This window comes from Trachymyrmex septentrionalis, unplaced genomic scaffold (genome assembly GCF_001594115.1).
Source record: "Trachymyrmex septentrionalis isolate Tsep2-gDNA-1 unplaced genomic scaffold, Tsep1.0 scaffold37, whole genome shotgun sequence".
NCBI lineage: Eukaryota > Metazoa > Arthropoda > Insecta > Hymenoptera > Formicidae > Trachymyrmex > Trachymyrmex septentrionalis.
In genome coordinates this window covers 6,883,417-6,899,400 of record NW_017305536.1, presented here as the reverse complement: position 1 = coordinate 6,899,400, position 15,984 = coordinate 6,883,417, and the positions used below count along the sequence as shown (strand labels likewise).

Sequence of the window (15,984 nt, the reverse complement as noted above, 5' to 3'; positions counted from 1 at the left end):
AATATTTAATATATATATAATGTTAAGTAATGATATTTTAGAGGTACAAAACTTTTTAGAAAATTTCGAATGTATCGTGAATTAGAATTTATTTAACATTACATTAAATGAAGATTATAATTTCTGTGTTATGTAATATGAAAATTATTTTTTTCAGAAATATAGCCACTTAAACATAGTATGTTCCGATTCAAATGTGGACTTTCAAGACTTGGTCGCAGTATTCTCTTAAATTATGTTCATGTAGGCACACAATTAACCACTGTACAAGCTGACAAGTTTGACTTAACTTTCCATTAACGATACGTTCGAAATATATACATATCAGAAGTATATCAAGTATTCTTACTCGTATCTTCAAGAACTCTGATTCCGGCTTATTATACTTTTTGAATATGGATTTCAGGTAACAGTTAAATTTTCTCTTGTGTATATTCAGCTTTAACCACTTAGATTCTTATAGGTAATTTTATTTATTGTATGCACAGAATATACAAGTAAGCAATAATGTCTATAGGTTGAAGCTGTCTTAAGTGCTTAAATAATTCTATGTGAATTTATATACTATATATGTAGTCATTTAAACTGCGTGCCGAATTGATTTTTTGGATTTAGAAGTACAACTGAACTACTGTAGTAATATCACAAATTAAATTGACAAGCAATTTAATAATTTGACAAATATATCAAGAAAAAATTACCACTGAGTCAACACAAGATTTTTTTCGTGAACTTTATAATATATCTTTTTATAAACAATTCTTTTGTCTTGACTCGTCATTTCCATTTTAAATCTCAACATATATATTAAGAATTTAGTACTAAGCCAAAGTTTTTTATTTAATTTTATTATAGTGACTTCCTTATTAGTTTGAATATTTGGCAAGATACAATAGACGAAGATAATAGTCTTTACAGCTTAACTATGTCTCTTTCACTTCTTTATTTTATTAGATTGTGACGCTTACTATATCTAGAATTTGTCTACATTTGAATTTTTACATTTTAGAAAGTTAAGTCAAAGCTGTCAGCTTGCACTAATAAAATGATTAATGTGAACGTAATTTAAGTTAGGGAATATTACAAGCAAAAGTCTTGAAAGATAGGCCACATTTGCATCAGAATGTATTATGTCTAAATGGCTATCTCTGAAAAAGATAATAATTTTCAAATTGTAGAACACATAAAAATTTTAATTCATCTTCATTTAATGCAACATTAAATAGGTTCCTATTCACAATGCATTGAATTAAAATTAAAATTGAAACTTTCTATAAAGTTCATTATTTATAAAGACTAGTTTCACCAACGACAGTTCTTCTTTTTCTTTTTGTCCTCCTGTTGGGTTTTCCGATCTAAAAAAAGGGTCCGTACCATGCTTTGATTTTGGATCGAAGATCCTATGATAGTCTCTGCGGGGAAATAAAGGCTTCACTTTCCTTACTTTTAATCTTTCAAATTGGTGACTCACGAGTCAGATTCCCTCACAGCTACGAGGATAAGACTACACACACCAGCTTCGCCCAAAAATATGTATTGTAATGATGTCTCTCAGGGCCGACATTGGCCGATACTACTTCGCGGAGCGAAGGGTGGAGTTCCGAGTTCCAACTACAGTTGACGCCACCGGCTGACGGTACGGTCAATGCGATGCTGCAAATGCTTTGAAGCGTTTTTTAATTGGTCAGTTTGTAAAATTCTTTCTTCTAATTGGTCCATTAAACGCTTCAAAGCATTTGCAGCAAGACTTTGACCATAGTCGAAATGAGATAAAAATTACAAAAGTGAACAAGTTCACTAGAATTTTCATTATTTAATTGGTCAATATCTAGTAACCTTTGCTCACTTCTGTAATTTTCACCTCATTTCGAGATACACAATCAACTCTCAGGCGAAGCTTCTCCAGGAACTCCAAGGTTCAATGAGTAGATTTTCGCATTTCTCGCTTTGTCATGAATAATCGTGAAGAACTGAATTTGATGATTAGCCACTAGTAGAGTCCTATATTTATTAGAGATGCGTAAATGAGATTCGCTTGCTGATTGGTTGAGTGATCACCAATCAAAACCGGGATTATCGGGTTCGCAGCTGATCGATTATCAATACAAAGGCCGGTATTCATAGTCAAGTCTTATTTCAAGACCGTCTTAAGTAATGTTTTAAAACGCTAATGCAGCCTTCTGATTGGTTCATGACTTCTTAAGGCGGTCTTGAATATAAGATCTGACTATGAATACCGGCCAAAGAGCCAGTTTCACGAACGCCAGTTAGCTTAATCGGCCGTTGACTGACCAATCGCGTTTATTGTTTAGCAGAATCAACAATTGCGGTTAACAGTTCTAATCACAATTAAGCTTGATCGGCGTTGGTGAAACTGATCCTTAAAGTAGTTAAATCGAGATTAAAATTAAATTATGAGCGTTTCACTGAATTTGCAAAGCTCGCGAGCATCCTTATTTAATATTTAAAAACTATAAGGATAAAATGACTTTCGCGAGCGTTAATGGCCGACACCAAGCACGATATGCGATACGATACGCGACATGCAACGCGATATCCAATCAACGTATAATTCTTCTAAAAAAGCAGTATGTTGATTGGTTATTGCGCATCGCATGTTGCGTATTGCTGAATTCACACTGGATCCGACGTGCGTCGTACGACGTTCTGCAACCAATTAAAAAGCAGAATTTGCACAATTTTCATAAAAAAAGAGGGGATAATGTTGGTAGCAACAAAAACCCTTGAGGCATCATAGTTTTATTTTCTACAGATTGGTAACATTTATAAGTAATAATCCGTTAGTTTGCGTCGATCGAGTGTAAAAGTAGTATAACATAATTTGTGAACTGTTCGTGAACGGCTATCATCGCGGAGGTTTCGTGTTTTAACAGTTATATGTATCAAGAAGTTAATAACGTTTGAGATTACTCAGCTAAGTTTCATTAAGTATTTTCATTACAAAACTTTTATTCTTACTATTTCATAAAAAATCGATACTTTGTTATATATTTTATTTTCAGTTATTAGTTTTTAGTTTAACATTATCAACAGTTTGTAATGAAAATACTTAATAAAACTTATCTGAGCAATCTCGAAGACGTTATTAACCTCTTGATATACATATATCAAGTCAAAACCTCCACGATGACAAGCCGTTCACGAACAATTCACGAATTATCATGTATTACGCTGCTTTTACACTCGATCGGCCACGATCGTCGCAGGCTAACGGATTACTTCTTATAAATAGGTACTTTCCATTTGATGACAAGTCATTCTATCTTTGTCACTCTCTGAATGTCAACAAGGATAGAACGACGCTTGCGTCGATTTGTGTCATCAAATGGAAAGCACTCAATGTTACCAATCCATAGAAAATAAAACTATAGTGCCTCAAGGATTTTTGTTGCTACCAACATTACTCCCCCTTTTTTTATAAAAATTGTGTAACCCAGAATTTTATTTCGTATCTATGATACGAAGTAAAATCCTATTTTCTGACTATTGGTTGTTGAACGTCGTACGATGCACGTTACATCCAGTGTGAATCCAGCATATCGCGTCACATATCGCGTTGGTATACCGGAGCCATGAGTGGAACATACCTCGATAGAAACAAACCTTAATAAGAAAATAGGGAGTTTTTGCAATCGTTTATCTAGTACCAGTGTTATTAAACAAGTCGGGTTTCAATAAGAGATCATTAGTCGTTTAGGGTTGAAAATGTTGAAAATTTTAATATATTTTACATATGTATACATATATATTAAAATATATATAATATATTTCTATATATATATACATATGTAAGATATATTAAAATTTTTAACATTTTTGAAAAAAATTTTACATAGGCGACTAATGATCTCCTATTTACTAGTGACCGGCACGTTACTGAAGCTACATTGGACGTGCATGCGTCTGAAACCCGGCTCGTCTAACATTGTCTAGGGCTCAATTGTGTATTTTGAAATGAGATAAAAATTACAAAAGTGAACAATGCTTACTAGGTATTGACCATTAAATTATGAATATTCTAGTGTATCTGTTCACTTTTGTAATTTTCACCTTCTTTCAAGATACACAATCGACCCCCTAGATACGATGAACGCTAAGGTCATCTTAACTAGTTAGGAGTCTTCTTAACAGGTTATCTTCTTAACTAATTAGGAAAAGGATAACATGAGCGTTCACCGTATCTAAATTCACGTTATTGCAAGAACTGCCTAATAATGCTGAAACAACGCTAGAGATGTGTTTCGTTTCGCGCATGATGTGCATGATCACCGACGAGATACTATTAAAGACCGTCGGCGCTTATGGAAATTCACGTGCCTATTAAATTTTATGTGATTAAGATTAAGAAACTAATGATACGGTATTAATTTTATGATTTATTAGTTTTGTAGGCATGTACATATGTTTAAAACTTAATAATACTAAATTTTGATTTAAAACTGTGATTTTAATAACTGTGATTTAAATTATTATCCGGGTTTGATTATCAATAGAGATAATTGCAGAGAAAAAATTATAATTTTTCGGCAATATTTAAGATATAGCATTAAAAGTATGCATACTTATTTATACAACATTTATATAATAAAAAAATCATAAATTTAATAATGTATTATTGAAATATTTAATAAATAGTTAATAAATCATGAATTTTTATTGTCGGCAACGTCATTGTTCTTTAATTATCCCCATTGATAGTGGGGATAAAACACAAAAATTTGCCCAGGGCTGACAGTGATAGTATCTCGTTGGTGGCATGTTTATATATGTTCTGTGGTGACGTGATAACAGTGAGATAATACATTCTTTATTGTAAAGGACAGTCCTTTATTTTAGGTAGCTGTTCTTTAAACTTGTTTCTTCAAAACTCGATTTTGTCCTTTATTTTCCAATATTATTCTTTACTGTCCTTTATTTGACATTACGGGAAATTCTTTTCCGAGTTCTTTTCTAACTAGCGTTCTAATGTGTAATATTATATTAATAAGTTAATTTTTACGAAAATATTTTACAGTTTCATGCATATAAATGCAATTTGTTTTTGTTAATTTTTTATATTTCTTAATTTTTAAAATTAAATTTATTCATACAGTTGTTTTCATTTTTTATTTCGAACCTTTTATTATTTCAAAGGTTCATCAGATCAAAGATTTGTTCTAATACAGTCCAACTGTAACCAGTTTCAAACTATCAGAAACCTGTGCATTATTTCAATTTGATTATACTGTGGAATAAAATTTTATACACAGATTCTTAACAGCCACAAACTGATTTGAAGACATATAGGAACAAAGCCCTAACATTTTAAAATTTATCCTTTATTTTCTTTAAGAAAATATGGTCACCATAGACATATATTTATCTTTGTTGTTCACCAAACAAGGATAAATGATGCATTATGCACATCATACATGAAATGGAATGCACTTCAAGTTAAGTAATAATGATGAATAGTTTATTTTATTTAATTGAACTAAAGAATAAAAATGCATAAAACCCCCAAAAAACTTAATAAATCTAGATTTTTTAAACTCGGATTTTTTCAAATCCTGATTATAATATTATCATATAAAATACAAATCTCTTTCGCACCTAATACATTTCTTAGGGAAGATAAAGCCACAGTCAGCAAAACAAAGAAATAAATTCATTAAGAGTATAGAAGTCATTATTGAAAACTTACAGTTACACACATTTGTACTCAGTACATGTCAATTAATGAATATTTTCATAACAGTATGTTTGATTATGTATTGTGTGCAATAAAGTAAGTATATTACATATTCTATACTATCCCAAATTTTGCCATAGTTTCTTTGCAGCGGAAAACATATGTATCCTAAACATTAAAAGATATTAATACAGAGACATAATATTATAATATGTATAGAATTATTTTATACAGCCTAATCTCTAAATAGAGCCATATAGATCATGTGATCCTATACTTATTTTTTTCAAGTAGACACTTGATGTTAAAATTATAAATTTAACTACTTTCGCGATACTAGATATGTCTTGTAAAGGCTCCTGAATAGTCACCACTGTCATATTAAATCGTGACGTCAGAAGCGAGAAATGACGTGTTAATTTTTATTACATGCCATTTATAAATAAAGACAATTTCAATAAAACCAAATGATGATTGCTTTAAAATATTTGTAAAAATGAACGAAAGCTAGGCTTATTCCCCTTGACAGTCAATAAATAATCGTAAAAAGTAATAAAAGTACATTAAGTGCTTTTATTCAATGCACATGCGTAGTTTATTTTCACTTACACATGCCTTTTATGATTACACATGACTTTTTACGATTATTTACTGACTGTCGAAAGGGATAAGCATAACTTTTGTCCATTTTTACAAATGTTTTAAAGCAATCTCATCACTTTGTTTTCCCCAAATTGTTTTTATTTATAAATGGCATATAATAAAAATTAACGTGTCATTTCTCGCTTCTACCGGCACAATTCAATATGGCTATGGTGACTACTCAGGAACCTTAACAATACTCCAAATATTGAAGCATTTAAAACAATTTGTTTCGCTTTCAAACACCTTTTTAATTGTGTATATTTCTGAATAATGAATATGTCAGTTTAGAAATATTAATTTCTTACCTTAAAAATCCAAACATGCACATATTTGTGTATATGTGTGTAATCATGATCGATTACATACATACAAATATATGTATGATTTGGATTTTTAAGATAAGAAATTAATATTTCTAAACTGACACATTCATTATTAAGAAATATACACGTTAAAATAAAAATGAAACAAATCGTTTTAATCAACGCTTCATTACTTTAAACGCGTATTGGTACAAATCAACTTTGACAGTACAAATCTATATCATTTTTTCATTATCTTCGAGAAAGTAAAATCGTGATATATAAAAGTCAAAATTTTATTTGATTAAATTAACCCATACAAGGGTACCAGCTTGTCGTATCATTTTGCCTATGGCAAAGGTGGTGCATGATACATGGTCCCACGTATTTATCACAAAAATATTAAATATACCGCAGTGTGTACCAATACGTTGCGAAAGGTTATTAATCGTTGAAGATTATAAAACTCATAGTACCTAAATATATAAGTTATTTTCCATGCGAAAAATAGTAGATATAGAAGCACGGACACTATATCAATTTTACAAGTTAACTTACAAAAATCTTCAAATGTCGCTTTAATTCTATTTGTCCCATTCGACTTCAAACTAATATCACCTCGTTTCTATTGCGTGGTAGTATCAGAAATGCTTTGTCTCCACGTAGCGTGAAAAGGAATCTTCAAGATCTTAACTCGTGTCTTGGGTAATGCGGTTAAAAGAAGCTTCTGCAATTGTGGCAATGGCAAAATATCGACTTGCGGACCCGTTTGTTGTGGTTGCTGTTTATCATCAGCTGTAAAATTATTAAATAATATTTCACAATTTAATAGATTATTTGTGGAGATAATAATGTTAATATCAGTTAGCTGATAGCTAGTTCTTTAAGTTAATATACCTTCTTTTTGGTTCTCGTTCTCATCCTCAATATCCGAAATTAATCTTAAGCAGGGAACAGGTTTTAAAACTGGTATAGAATCCCCTGTAATTTGTTTTTTCATAAGATTGCACTGATCGATAAACAGTTCCGTAACTCTGAGTAATTCAAGCGTAACACCCCATATAAAATGCGTTAAATTGTCTGACAATTCTGTGACACCTCCAAGCACCATGTTGTTAGATGTCGCCGATTGGGATATATAAGTCGGTATAATTAATAACCTTTTGATGTTCTTGCAATTAGCCAGACATTTGTCAAAACCATTCTTCACATCAAAATTGACCAATTCCATCTGACTCAAATTTTGCAATTTCGATACGCCTTCAAGGATATCAAATGTACAACACGATCCTTGACCTTTTTCAAGTCTAAGACGTTCCAATTTATTTAAATTGATTAAAACAGTAGTTCCAAATTTGTCAGGAAAATCGGAGCATTCGCCTAATTCTAATGTCTCCAAGTTTGTCAATGATTGTAAAACGTTGATTTTTTTCTTCCCGAGTTCCTTAACTGATGTTAAACTCTGTATAAAAGAAACATAATATATTATTTTAAATAAGATATTTTCTAATATCGTATAATAAAAATAAAGCACAAAAAAATCATAAAATAGAAATTATGTTGGAGAAACATAGATTTAGAGCTGTGCGAATTAGTTCAAACAAATTCAAATTCGAATTTTGTATCAGCGCTTACCAATCTTCGTGCAAATGCATGTGCTTATTGGCTTACAATGTGAAGAACATGCTATTCATTTTTAAAAATACTATTTCTTTTGTTTAAACCAATGAAAGGTACAAATTAGCATAACAATTAGCTTTAAATTAGGTTTTGATATACTGAAAGAAACGTTTTGTATAATCATATATTTTGTTGAAATGTGACTAACAAAAACTTTCTTACTTTTTCATTTAAAAATTATATTGTCCTAAAATTTACGATAACTAAATTTTGATTAGAATAACGGTTAGAATAATAAAAATTTTAGTTAGGACGACACAATTTTTAAATATAAAAGAGTAAGAAAGTATTTATTAGTCACATATCAACAAAATCGATGATTGAATGGTTATATATACTGAACATTTCTCTCAGTATACAATAAATAGTCATTGATACCTTTAAAATAATACATTATTACAACCGCGATTATTATTTGTTTACTTATATGCATGAAGATTTAAGTCTCTAATTTGTCAATATTATGTTATAATGATTTGATTAAATTCGAATATGCAAATGCTTATTTGTTCACCTCTACATAGATTCTTACCAATTGTGTTAAGTGTTTTAATTCTTGTAAAGGTGTAAGATCTTGTTGTAAGGACATTCCAGATATTGCTTTGAGTCTGAGTTCTTGACATCGACTTAAATTTCCGATCGATTCTAATGTAAGAGATTCACATTTGATCGACATCGCACTAAATACTTCTAATTGTGGACAAGTCTTAATAACTTCTTCCACAACCGAAACGGGACATCTGCATAGTTCAAGCTTCACGAGACTGGTTACTCGTGGTATGACAGTCAAGAATTTCTTCCAGATGCTATCGGACTCGCCAGCAATTAGCATCTTCCTGAGATCTAGATGATGCGTGCCACGTTTCTGTAATGTATCCGCCAAACCATCCCAATCAGTTACTTGACTGTTTTTCATTCGTACAGTCTTCCATAGAGTTTGATGTGCAGCGAGATCACGCCACGTTTTACAAACTCGTCCGGCTCGCAATAATTCTTGGACCTTAAGATATTGAAAAATACGCAGCAAGGAATGATAACCGGCGCAAAATGTATTCATGAAATTCTGTTGTGGCTCTAATTCCTGTTGGTTTTGCTTCCTCCTGAAAATATTTAAAAAATATGCATTTTAAAAGTTTGACATCAACTATATTTGTGGAAATTCTTATATCATAATACACATTGAAAAGACAATATTTATTTCCTAAAATTTATAAAATAGAAACAAAAGAGTATTTTTTTAAAGAGGCTTTTTTAAGACGCAATGATTAAAAATTATTTGTTTGTACTATAATTTTCAATAAAAAGCCTCTGATAAAAATAATCTCGCGAATGTATATATTCTTATCAAGAAAGTAACAGATTCAAAATGAAACAATAAATATGGAAATAAAAAGGATATGGGATGGCGGAGGATTGTGAGAATTTATGGGAAAACGCACTAGGAGTTTTTGTTTCAGCTCGCACACATGTCTTTATATCTGCAAATATAAAAAGTAAAAATGAATTAGATTTTTTTCACTGAAGCACTTATCAATAACTTTGTAATTGCAGCATGAATGTAAACATTTATATATTTATATTATACATAAATGTGCATTTCAACATCGAATAAAACTAATGCTTAGATTTAAGAATTAATAAAAATTAATTTACCTTGATACTACAATTACATAAAAACCGTAATAATCAACGGGTGCGTCTTTTGTTTTACATTTGTTATAAATTTGGCCGCATTTCTAAGAAGCTAAGGCAGTGTGCTTCGATCATAAGATAAAATCAAATTCATTTTTAATGTTGCATCTTTATATTTTCAAATATAATAAACATCAGTATATATATTGCATTTACAATTTTATATATCATAATTCATTTATAATATAAAATAGGCCATAAAGGGTCCGTTATCATATGTGTCGCTATATAAAATAAGATTCTAATATACAATCTAAAATATTATACAATATAAAATCTAATGTACAGTCAAGCTTGTAAAGTACGTAAAAAATAAAAGAATATAACGTTTAATTAGATAAAGCGTGGATTATTATAGAAAGAGTATTTTCTTTTTTACTAAACTTTGTAAATACAATACGTACACAAAGCAACTGCCAAAACCTCAAAAAGTTGCCGTAAACTTAAATTATTCAAAAAAATATTCTAAATAAGAAATAAAACACAAAAGTGCCTATGTAACAAGCACATACACTTACTTGCTAGTTTTGATTTTCGATACTGTACCCACTTTATTTGATAACGACTGTTGTCGATCTGTTTTAATTGTTTCAGTTTCTGCACTTGCTTCAAGAGTATTTGTAATATTTGCCGCATGTACTGGTGTACATACAGATTTACTTTCAGGTAACGTACAATTTGTGTCTATTTTTTTTTCTGAAACATGATCTGTATTGGCAGTAAAAGATTCGTTTTCTAATATATTTTTAATAGCATTATCTCTTTTAGGAGTATTATTACTATCCTTATCTTTATCATCATATATTTCAGTCATTTCAGTGGTATCAGAAGATACAAGATCTGTTTGATGAATTACGTCTTTTGAAATTTCTTTATCAGGTGTAATATTTATTTTTTCAGGTAAATCAATATTTAAAGATGGAGATGCACATAAATTCGTAATAGAATTCTCTATAATATTGTCCGTAATATCGGTAAGTAAACCGTCTTGAAGTATTGGTGGCTTATCGCCAATTTTGTCTGGTTTTACTGTTATAGCTGGTTGAACTGCCATTGCATTATTTTTTGGTACTACAATATATCTTTTACCGCCCATTACAGCAATATTTTGAGCCGGTTTCGGCATAGTACCATCATGACTTTGCAAAAATTCATTTTCTGTCTGAGGAAACCAGGTACTTTCCTTTTTGTCTATGGTTGAAGATGAGTTTGAGGAAGGTATTTTGATAGTTTTAGAAGAATTTTTTGTTTGCACTTCTGCACCATCGGACTTTGGAATTCTTTGCAATTTCGGAAGAGATGAATTAGTCTGATGTTTTATTGATTTTGCATTTTGTGCACTTAACATACTAATCGGAATCAATGGAGGCGGTGTTAAAGAAGGATTGTTTGGCATTTGAGATTCTTTAGTATCCGGCTGACAATTCTACAACAGATTTATTCTTATATAAGCATAATAATTCAAATCATTTTAATATTAAGATTATTTAAATGGAATGTGCAGTAAATAACTTTATATATATAATATACAATTTTATATTCCAAAATTTTATATTTCAAAAGGCAATTCCTTAATTACAAAAAAATATGGTGTTTCAGTTTTAAAATAAAAAGCCTATAAGAAGATATCTCTGAAGTAACTCAATAATACGCATATACTATATATATTAAAATTATTTAACTGCATAATAAACCTACCTTGCAGACGTAATCATCATTGCCTGCAAACTCCATGCCATCGACACATTCAGGATGATATAAACAGAGACAAACTCGACATTGTAAACTTGGTATTAATCCCATACTTGTCGAACATCTTATGCTGCATGGCTCTTGAACTTTGGGCCTGTAAGATGTGCGTTGATGGGGAAAGGAATTCAGGAAAAAACACAAAGATTCCCCATTAAGGATGTATAAAATAGGATCAAAGGGAAAAATGGTTATGAAAATTATAGACACAACTCCTCTCTCATCTAAAGGCAGCAATTTTTGTGCATATATGTATATAGCATATTAAATTATATATAGCATTTAAAAATTATATAGCATATGCTACATAATTCCATATTTTAATTTATATTTGCACATGAAATAAATCTATTAATATGCACAAATTTTGCGCTTTCCATAAAATATTTAGTTGAATATGAAGTGTAAGAACAGTTTTACGATTGGACCTTATCTTGCGAAGATAAAAGGGTCGTACAAGTGGTCTGAAACACCCGATATATGAAAGATTAAATAATTAAACAAATAATAAATAAAATACAAAAACGGGCAATTAAGAGCCTTAATACACGGTAATTGCTATATTTATCATATAAACATAAATATAAATTGTATTATCTCTTACATAACTATAAAAATTGAACGTTTCGGCTCAATTCGAGCCATTCTCAGCAGTCTTAAATAATAGCAATTCTTGATAACAATTCGATATTCAAAACATCCAAGAAATCGAGTGCAGTAAAGAAGTTTCACAGATTACCAAATCTGGGGTGAGTGTAACTGTCAGTTAGCTGTTTAATTAAGTGCGAGCTACTGCACCGATGTATAGCTGTACAATAATATAAATAAAATTAAATTAAGATTAACAAAACAGATAAAATTAGGCTAAATTTCTTGTAGGAACATAACGTTCGTAGTGTGACTTTTTATTAAGGCTCTTAATTGCCCGTTTTTTGCTTTATTTATTATTTATTTAATATCTCAAGAGCCCAACCCTTTAATTATTCGCTTTTTTAAATAATTAAAATACTCACGTTATCAATCTTTTGGTTTTAACTGGTATAGTCTTCTCAATTGGTTGTTGATTTCTTCTTGTATTTGTAGTCCGCTGAGGTGGAAGCATCTCACTTTCTTGAGCTGATGATTTAATTTCTGCAATACAAATTTCATAATAAATTCATACGAATAATAAATTTGTAATATAAAATAATCGGAAAAAATAGCATAATATATATAATATATATGGATATAAGAACATACTTATCTGAGGAGTTTTCCTTGTAGTTGTTCTTGTTCTATATGTTGAAATCACTTTTGCTGATTTAATTGTTTTTGTAGGTACTGACACAGATGCAGGAACAAGTTTTGAAATTTCTGCAGGTGCAGGGGCAGGAGCAGGAGCAGGGGGTTCTTGTACCGGAGGCTTTTTTGGTGTGCTGGATTCATGTGACAACTTTTTGATTACAGGTTCTTGTACTGGTTTTTTTGCTTCAGGTTCTTGTATAATCTTTTTCATTTGTACAGTTCTTTTATATTTCTTTGCAGATCCTATAGATCCCTGAAATATCCAATAAATAACAAATCTATATTTAAAAAAGCTTAAAACTTAAAAAAAATAAATTTAATAAAAGCAAGAACTCCAAAAATTTAAAATTTATGTGTGTGAAAATACGTACTCGCATTCTTTTAGCATCTCGAATAACCTCCTTTTCAGAATCGTTGAGTCCAATAGGTTCTTTAAAGAATGTGAAATTGTCAATAGTTAACTCCTTCGAATTAACTGTAACAAAAATCACAATTTTAATATATCCATACCCATGTAGCAAATTGATGTCAAAATGACGTTAGCTTGCTACTTGAGCAATTGATTTAATATATCTTTTTTTTTGCATACTTACGAGATTCTGCAACTTCTCTAAAACTTCTAACTTTTTTTCCCGCTGGTGTGTAGTAATATATATCAGCCATTTTTTTGGAAGAAGAGTCATTACTAGCTCTATACACTAATTCTCGCTTCCATCCATATTTAAATGGCTCTTTATATAAAGGATTTGACATATCAACATTTTTATGCCTTCCTCCTGGACTGCCACCACCAGAAATAAGACTACCTTTTGATCTTTGTGATGTTGCGGAGGGACTACTTGCAGCTGACGAAGAATTTACCGATCTATTAGAAGTCATATCAATTTTGTTTGGCTCTACTTCAGAATCTATGCTATTTGGTACATCAATAGAATCAGTTTCCGATTTATCGGATTCCTTGTCTTTTTTAATCTTTGTCATATCTAAATGTTCGAAACTATCTGTTTCGTAAATATAAGTTTTTATGTCATTAAGATCTTGATTATCATCCATCTTTTCTCTAGCATCCGAAATCCTCGTTGAATATTTTACGCGTTTTGCAATTTGTGCCTCTGCTACTTCTGCTTCAGCTAAAAAAAATAATTGATATCAACTATATAGTATATAATTCGATAGCTCAATTTATATTGTATTATTCGAAATAACTTTGACCGTATTTGCGCTCTCTATCGTATTTGATTCATATTTACGATCGTTTCTTAAGTCTTAAATATATAATATTTAAAAAAATAAAGTTATAAGGAGACTCACAATAATCAAGCATCCGGATTTGTGGCAAGAGAATTTACAATAAATAAGCATCTCGATTTGTAAGAGGCGCGAGAACTCACAAGGGCTAATCAAGGACTCTGATTTGTGAGAAGTAATTAAGTCAATATTATCCTTTTTACTTAAAAATATAAACAAAAAGTGCAAATAATGACGTACGAATAGATCATCGTTGAAAATAAGATATCGTAGTATTAACCCGTTTTGAAAAATAACGCATCGTAGAGGTCAAACAATTCATTGTAGGGACAAATAAATAAACAAATTCAAAAGACTCTTTCAAAACATAATAACAAAACTCAATCAACGGGCGAAGTAAGAGTCAACCACATTTTTTAATTTTTACATAAAATTATATATTGTATTAAACGCGATGAAACATCACGCCAAAAAATAAAACTATAAACTAATACATTACAAGTAACAAGTTTCGGCTACCAGTTTGAGCCCTCTTCAGACATTAGTACAATAAAAAGTAACAGAACAAATTCAATTGTCGCAAGTATTCGCATAATCCGAATAATCACAGTTCGGGTGAGTCTTGATCTCGAAACATAACTTCCGTATGGTTGAACAGTCAAAAGTATTAAAATTGTCATTGTTGAAGTTCTAGTTAATAAAACGGATAAATTAAAAACAAAAAACGTAACGGACAAATACGTATAAATAAAATAATATAAAATACCTAAAGTTAAACAAATTCCATAAAAATTATTTCATAAAAAACTCACCAGAAATCATGTGTAAGAAGTTTGAATTAATCTGTCCAAAAAAGAACTAAAAAACTTTTGAAATGTGTACAGAGAGAAGGAACGCAGATATGTAAAACAGACATAATGTATCGATTATCATGTACGTTCAGTAGTGAGGATCAACACAGACTGAGAGAGGAGACGGGCTGTCCGTAACCGAAAGTCAAACTCTATTTATGATTGGAATATACGCTTTGTGGAGGCCATCGGTATCTGTCTGCAAAAGCTCTAATAATTGTAAAAATCTATCTGACTGTTGAGATCTTACGCTTATCTTAGACAGAAATTTCTTTAAGAAAAAAAATCATGCCGCATGCGGCGAAGTTGTGCCGTCGTTCGTGAGCACGATTACAAATTTAGCCAAATTATAAGAATTACAAGAAAAACTATAATATAAGAAAAAAAAAGTTCAAGTGTTAACCTGAAAATGATGTTTTTTTAATGCATGAATGGCTATAAATTGAAAATATATTGCATTTACATTTTAAACAATTTGCACAGTACATACTTCGTACTTTGATTTCACACACTAAAGAAAAAAATTGTTTTAATTAATTTTTGTCTATATAAAATCGAGCTATAATATTTTCAATAATTTTCAAAATTCTTAAGTAAACGTAAAACTTGAAATTGTCATAGCTTTGCAAAAAATTACATTAGAATAATTTTTAAAAAGCAATTGAAATGTCTATTTTTAGACCTCGTATCAAAATTGTCCGTCATATTTCGAATTTTCATTTATTTACATAAATATATGAGTTATTGCGAAGAATTTGTATAAACTTGTGCTGATTTTGATCATCATTGACGTAATATTTTAAAAACATAAACAAATAAATATATATTTTTTTATATAATA

General features: G+C 30.3%; 2 protein-coding genes across 4 annotated transcripts in view; both read right to left on the bottom strand.

Moving 5' to 3' along the window:
- LOC108750760 (histone-lysine N-methyltransferase setd3) overlaps positions 1-1,498 on the bottom strand; it is a 30,211-nt gene extending 28,713 nt beyond the window's left edge. Inside the window, exon 1 of one of the 2 annotated variants that reach the window (XM_018490479.1) lies at positions 1,445-1,498. The gene's annotated coding sequence lies outside the window, so the exon portion shown is untranslated. Of the gene's footprint in view, positions 1-1,374; positions 1,401-1,444 lie in introns of those variants that run through there. The other variant, XM_018490480.1, reaches the window with a different exon arrangement.
- Positions 1,499-5,788: 4,290 nt separating this feature from the next.
- The window catches only part of LOC108750824, a 19,182-nt gene continuing 8,986 nt past the window's right edge, over positions 5,789-15,984 (bottom strand). Inside the window, exons 2-11 of one of the 2 annotated variants that reach the window (XR_001939456.1) lie at positions 13,638-14,174; positions 13,416-13,519; positions 13,000-13,297; positions 12,774-12,891; positions 11,710-11,857; positions 10,530-11,437; positions 8,852-9,419; positions 7,537-8,101; positions 7,198-7,434; positions 5,789-5,860 (exon numbers count right to left, since the gene is read on the bottom strand). Coding sequence is in view for 1 of the 2 variants with exons in the window: in XM_018490610.1 (XP_018346112.1) it covers positions 7,265-7,434; positions 7,537-8,101; positions 8,852-9,419; positions 10,530-11,437; positions 11,710-11,857; positions 12,774-12,891; positions 13,000-13,297; positions 13,416-13,519; positions 13,638-14,174 (3,416 nt within the window). In the remaining variant the exon portion in view is untranslated. Of the gene's footprint in view, positions 5,861-6,880; positions 7,435-7,536; positions 8,102-8,851; positions 9,420-10,529; positions 11,438-11,709; positions 11,858-12,773; positions 12,892-12,999; positions 13,298-13,415; positions 13,520-13,637; positions 14,175-15,984 lie in introns of those variants that run through there. The other variant, XM_018490610.1, reaches the window with a different exon arrangement.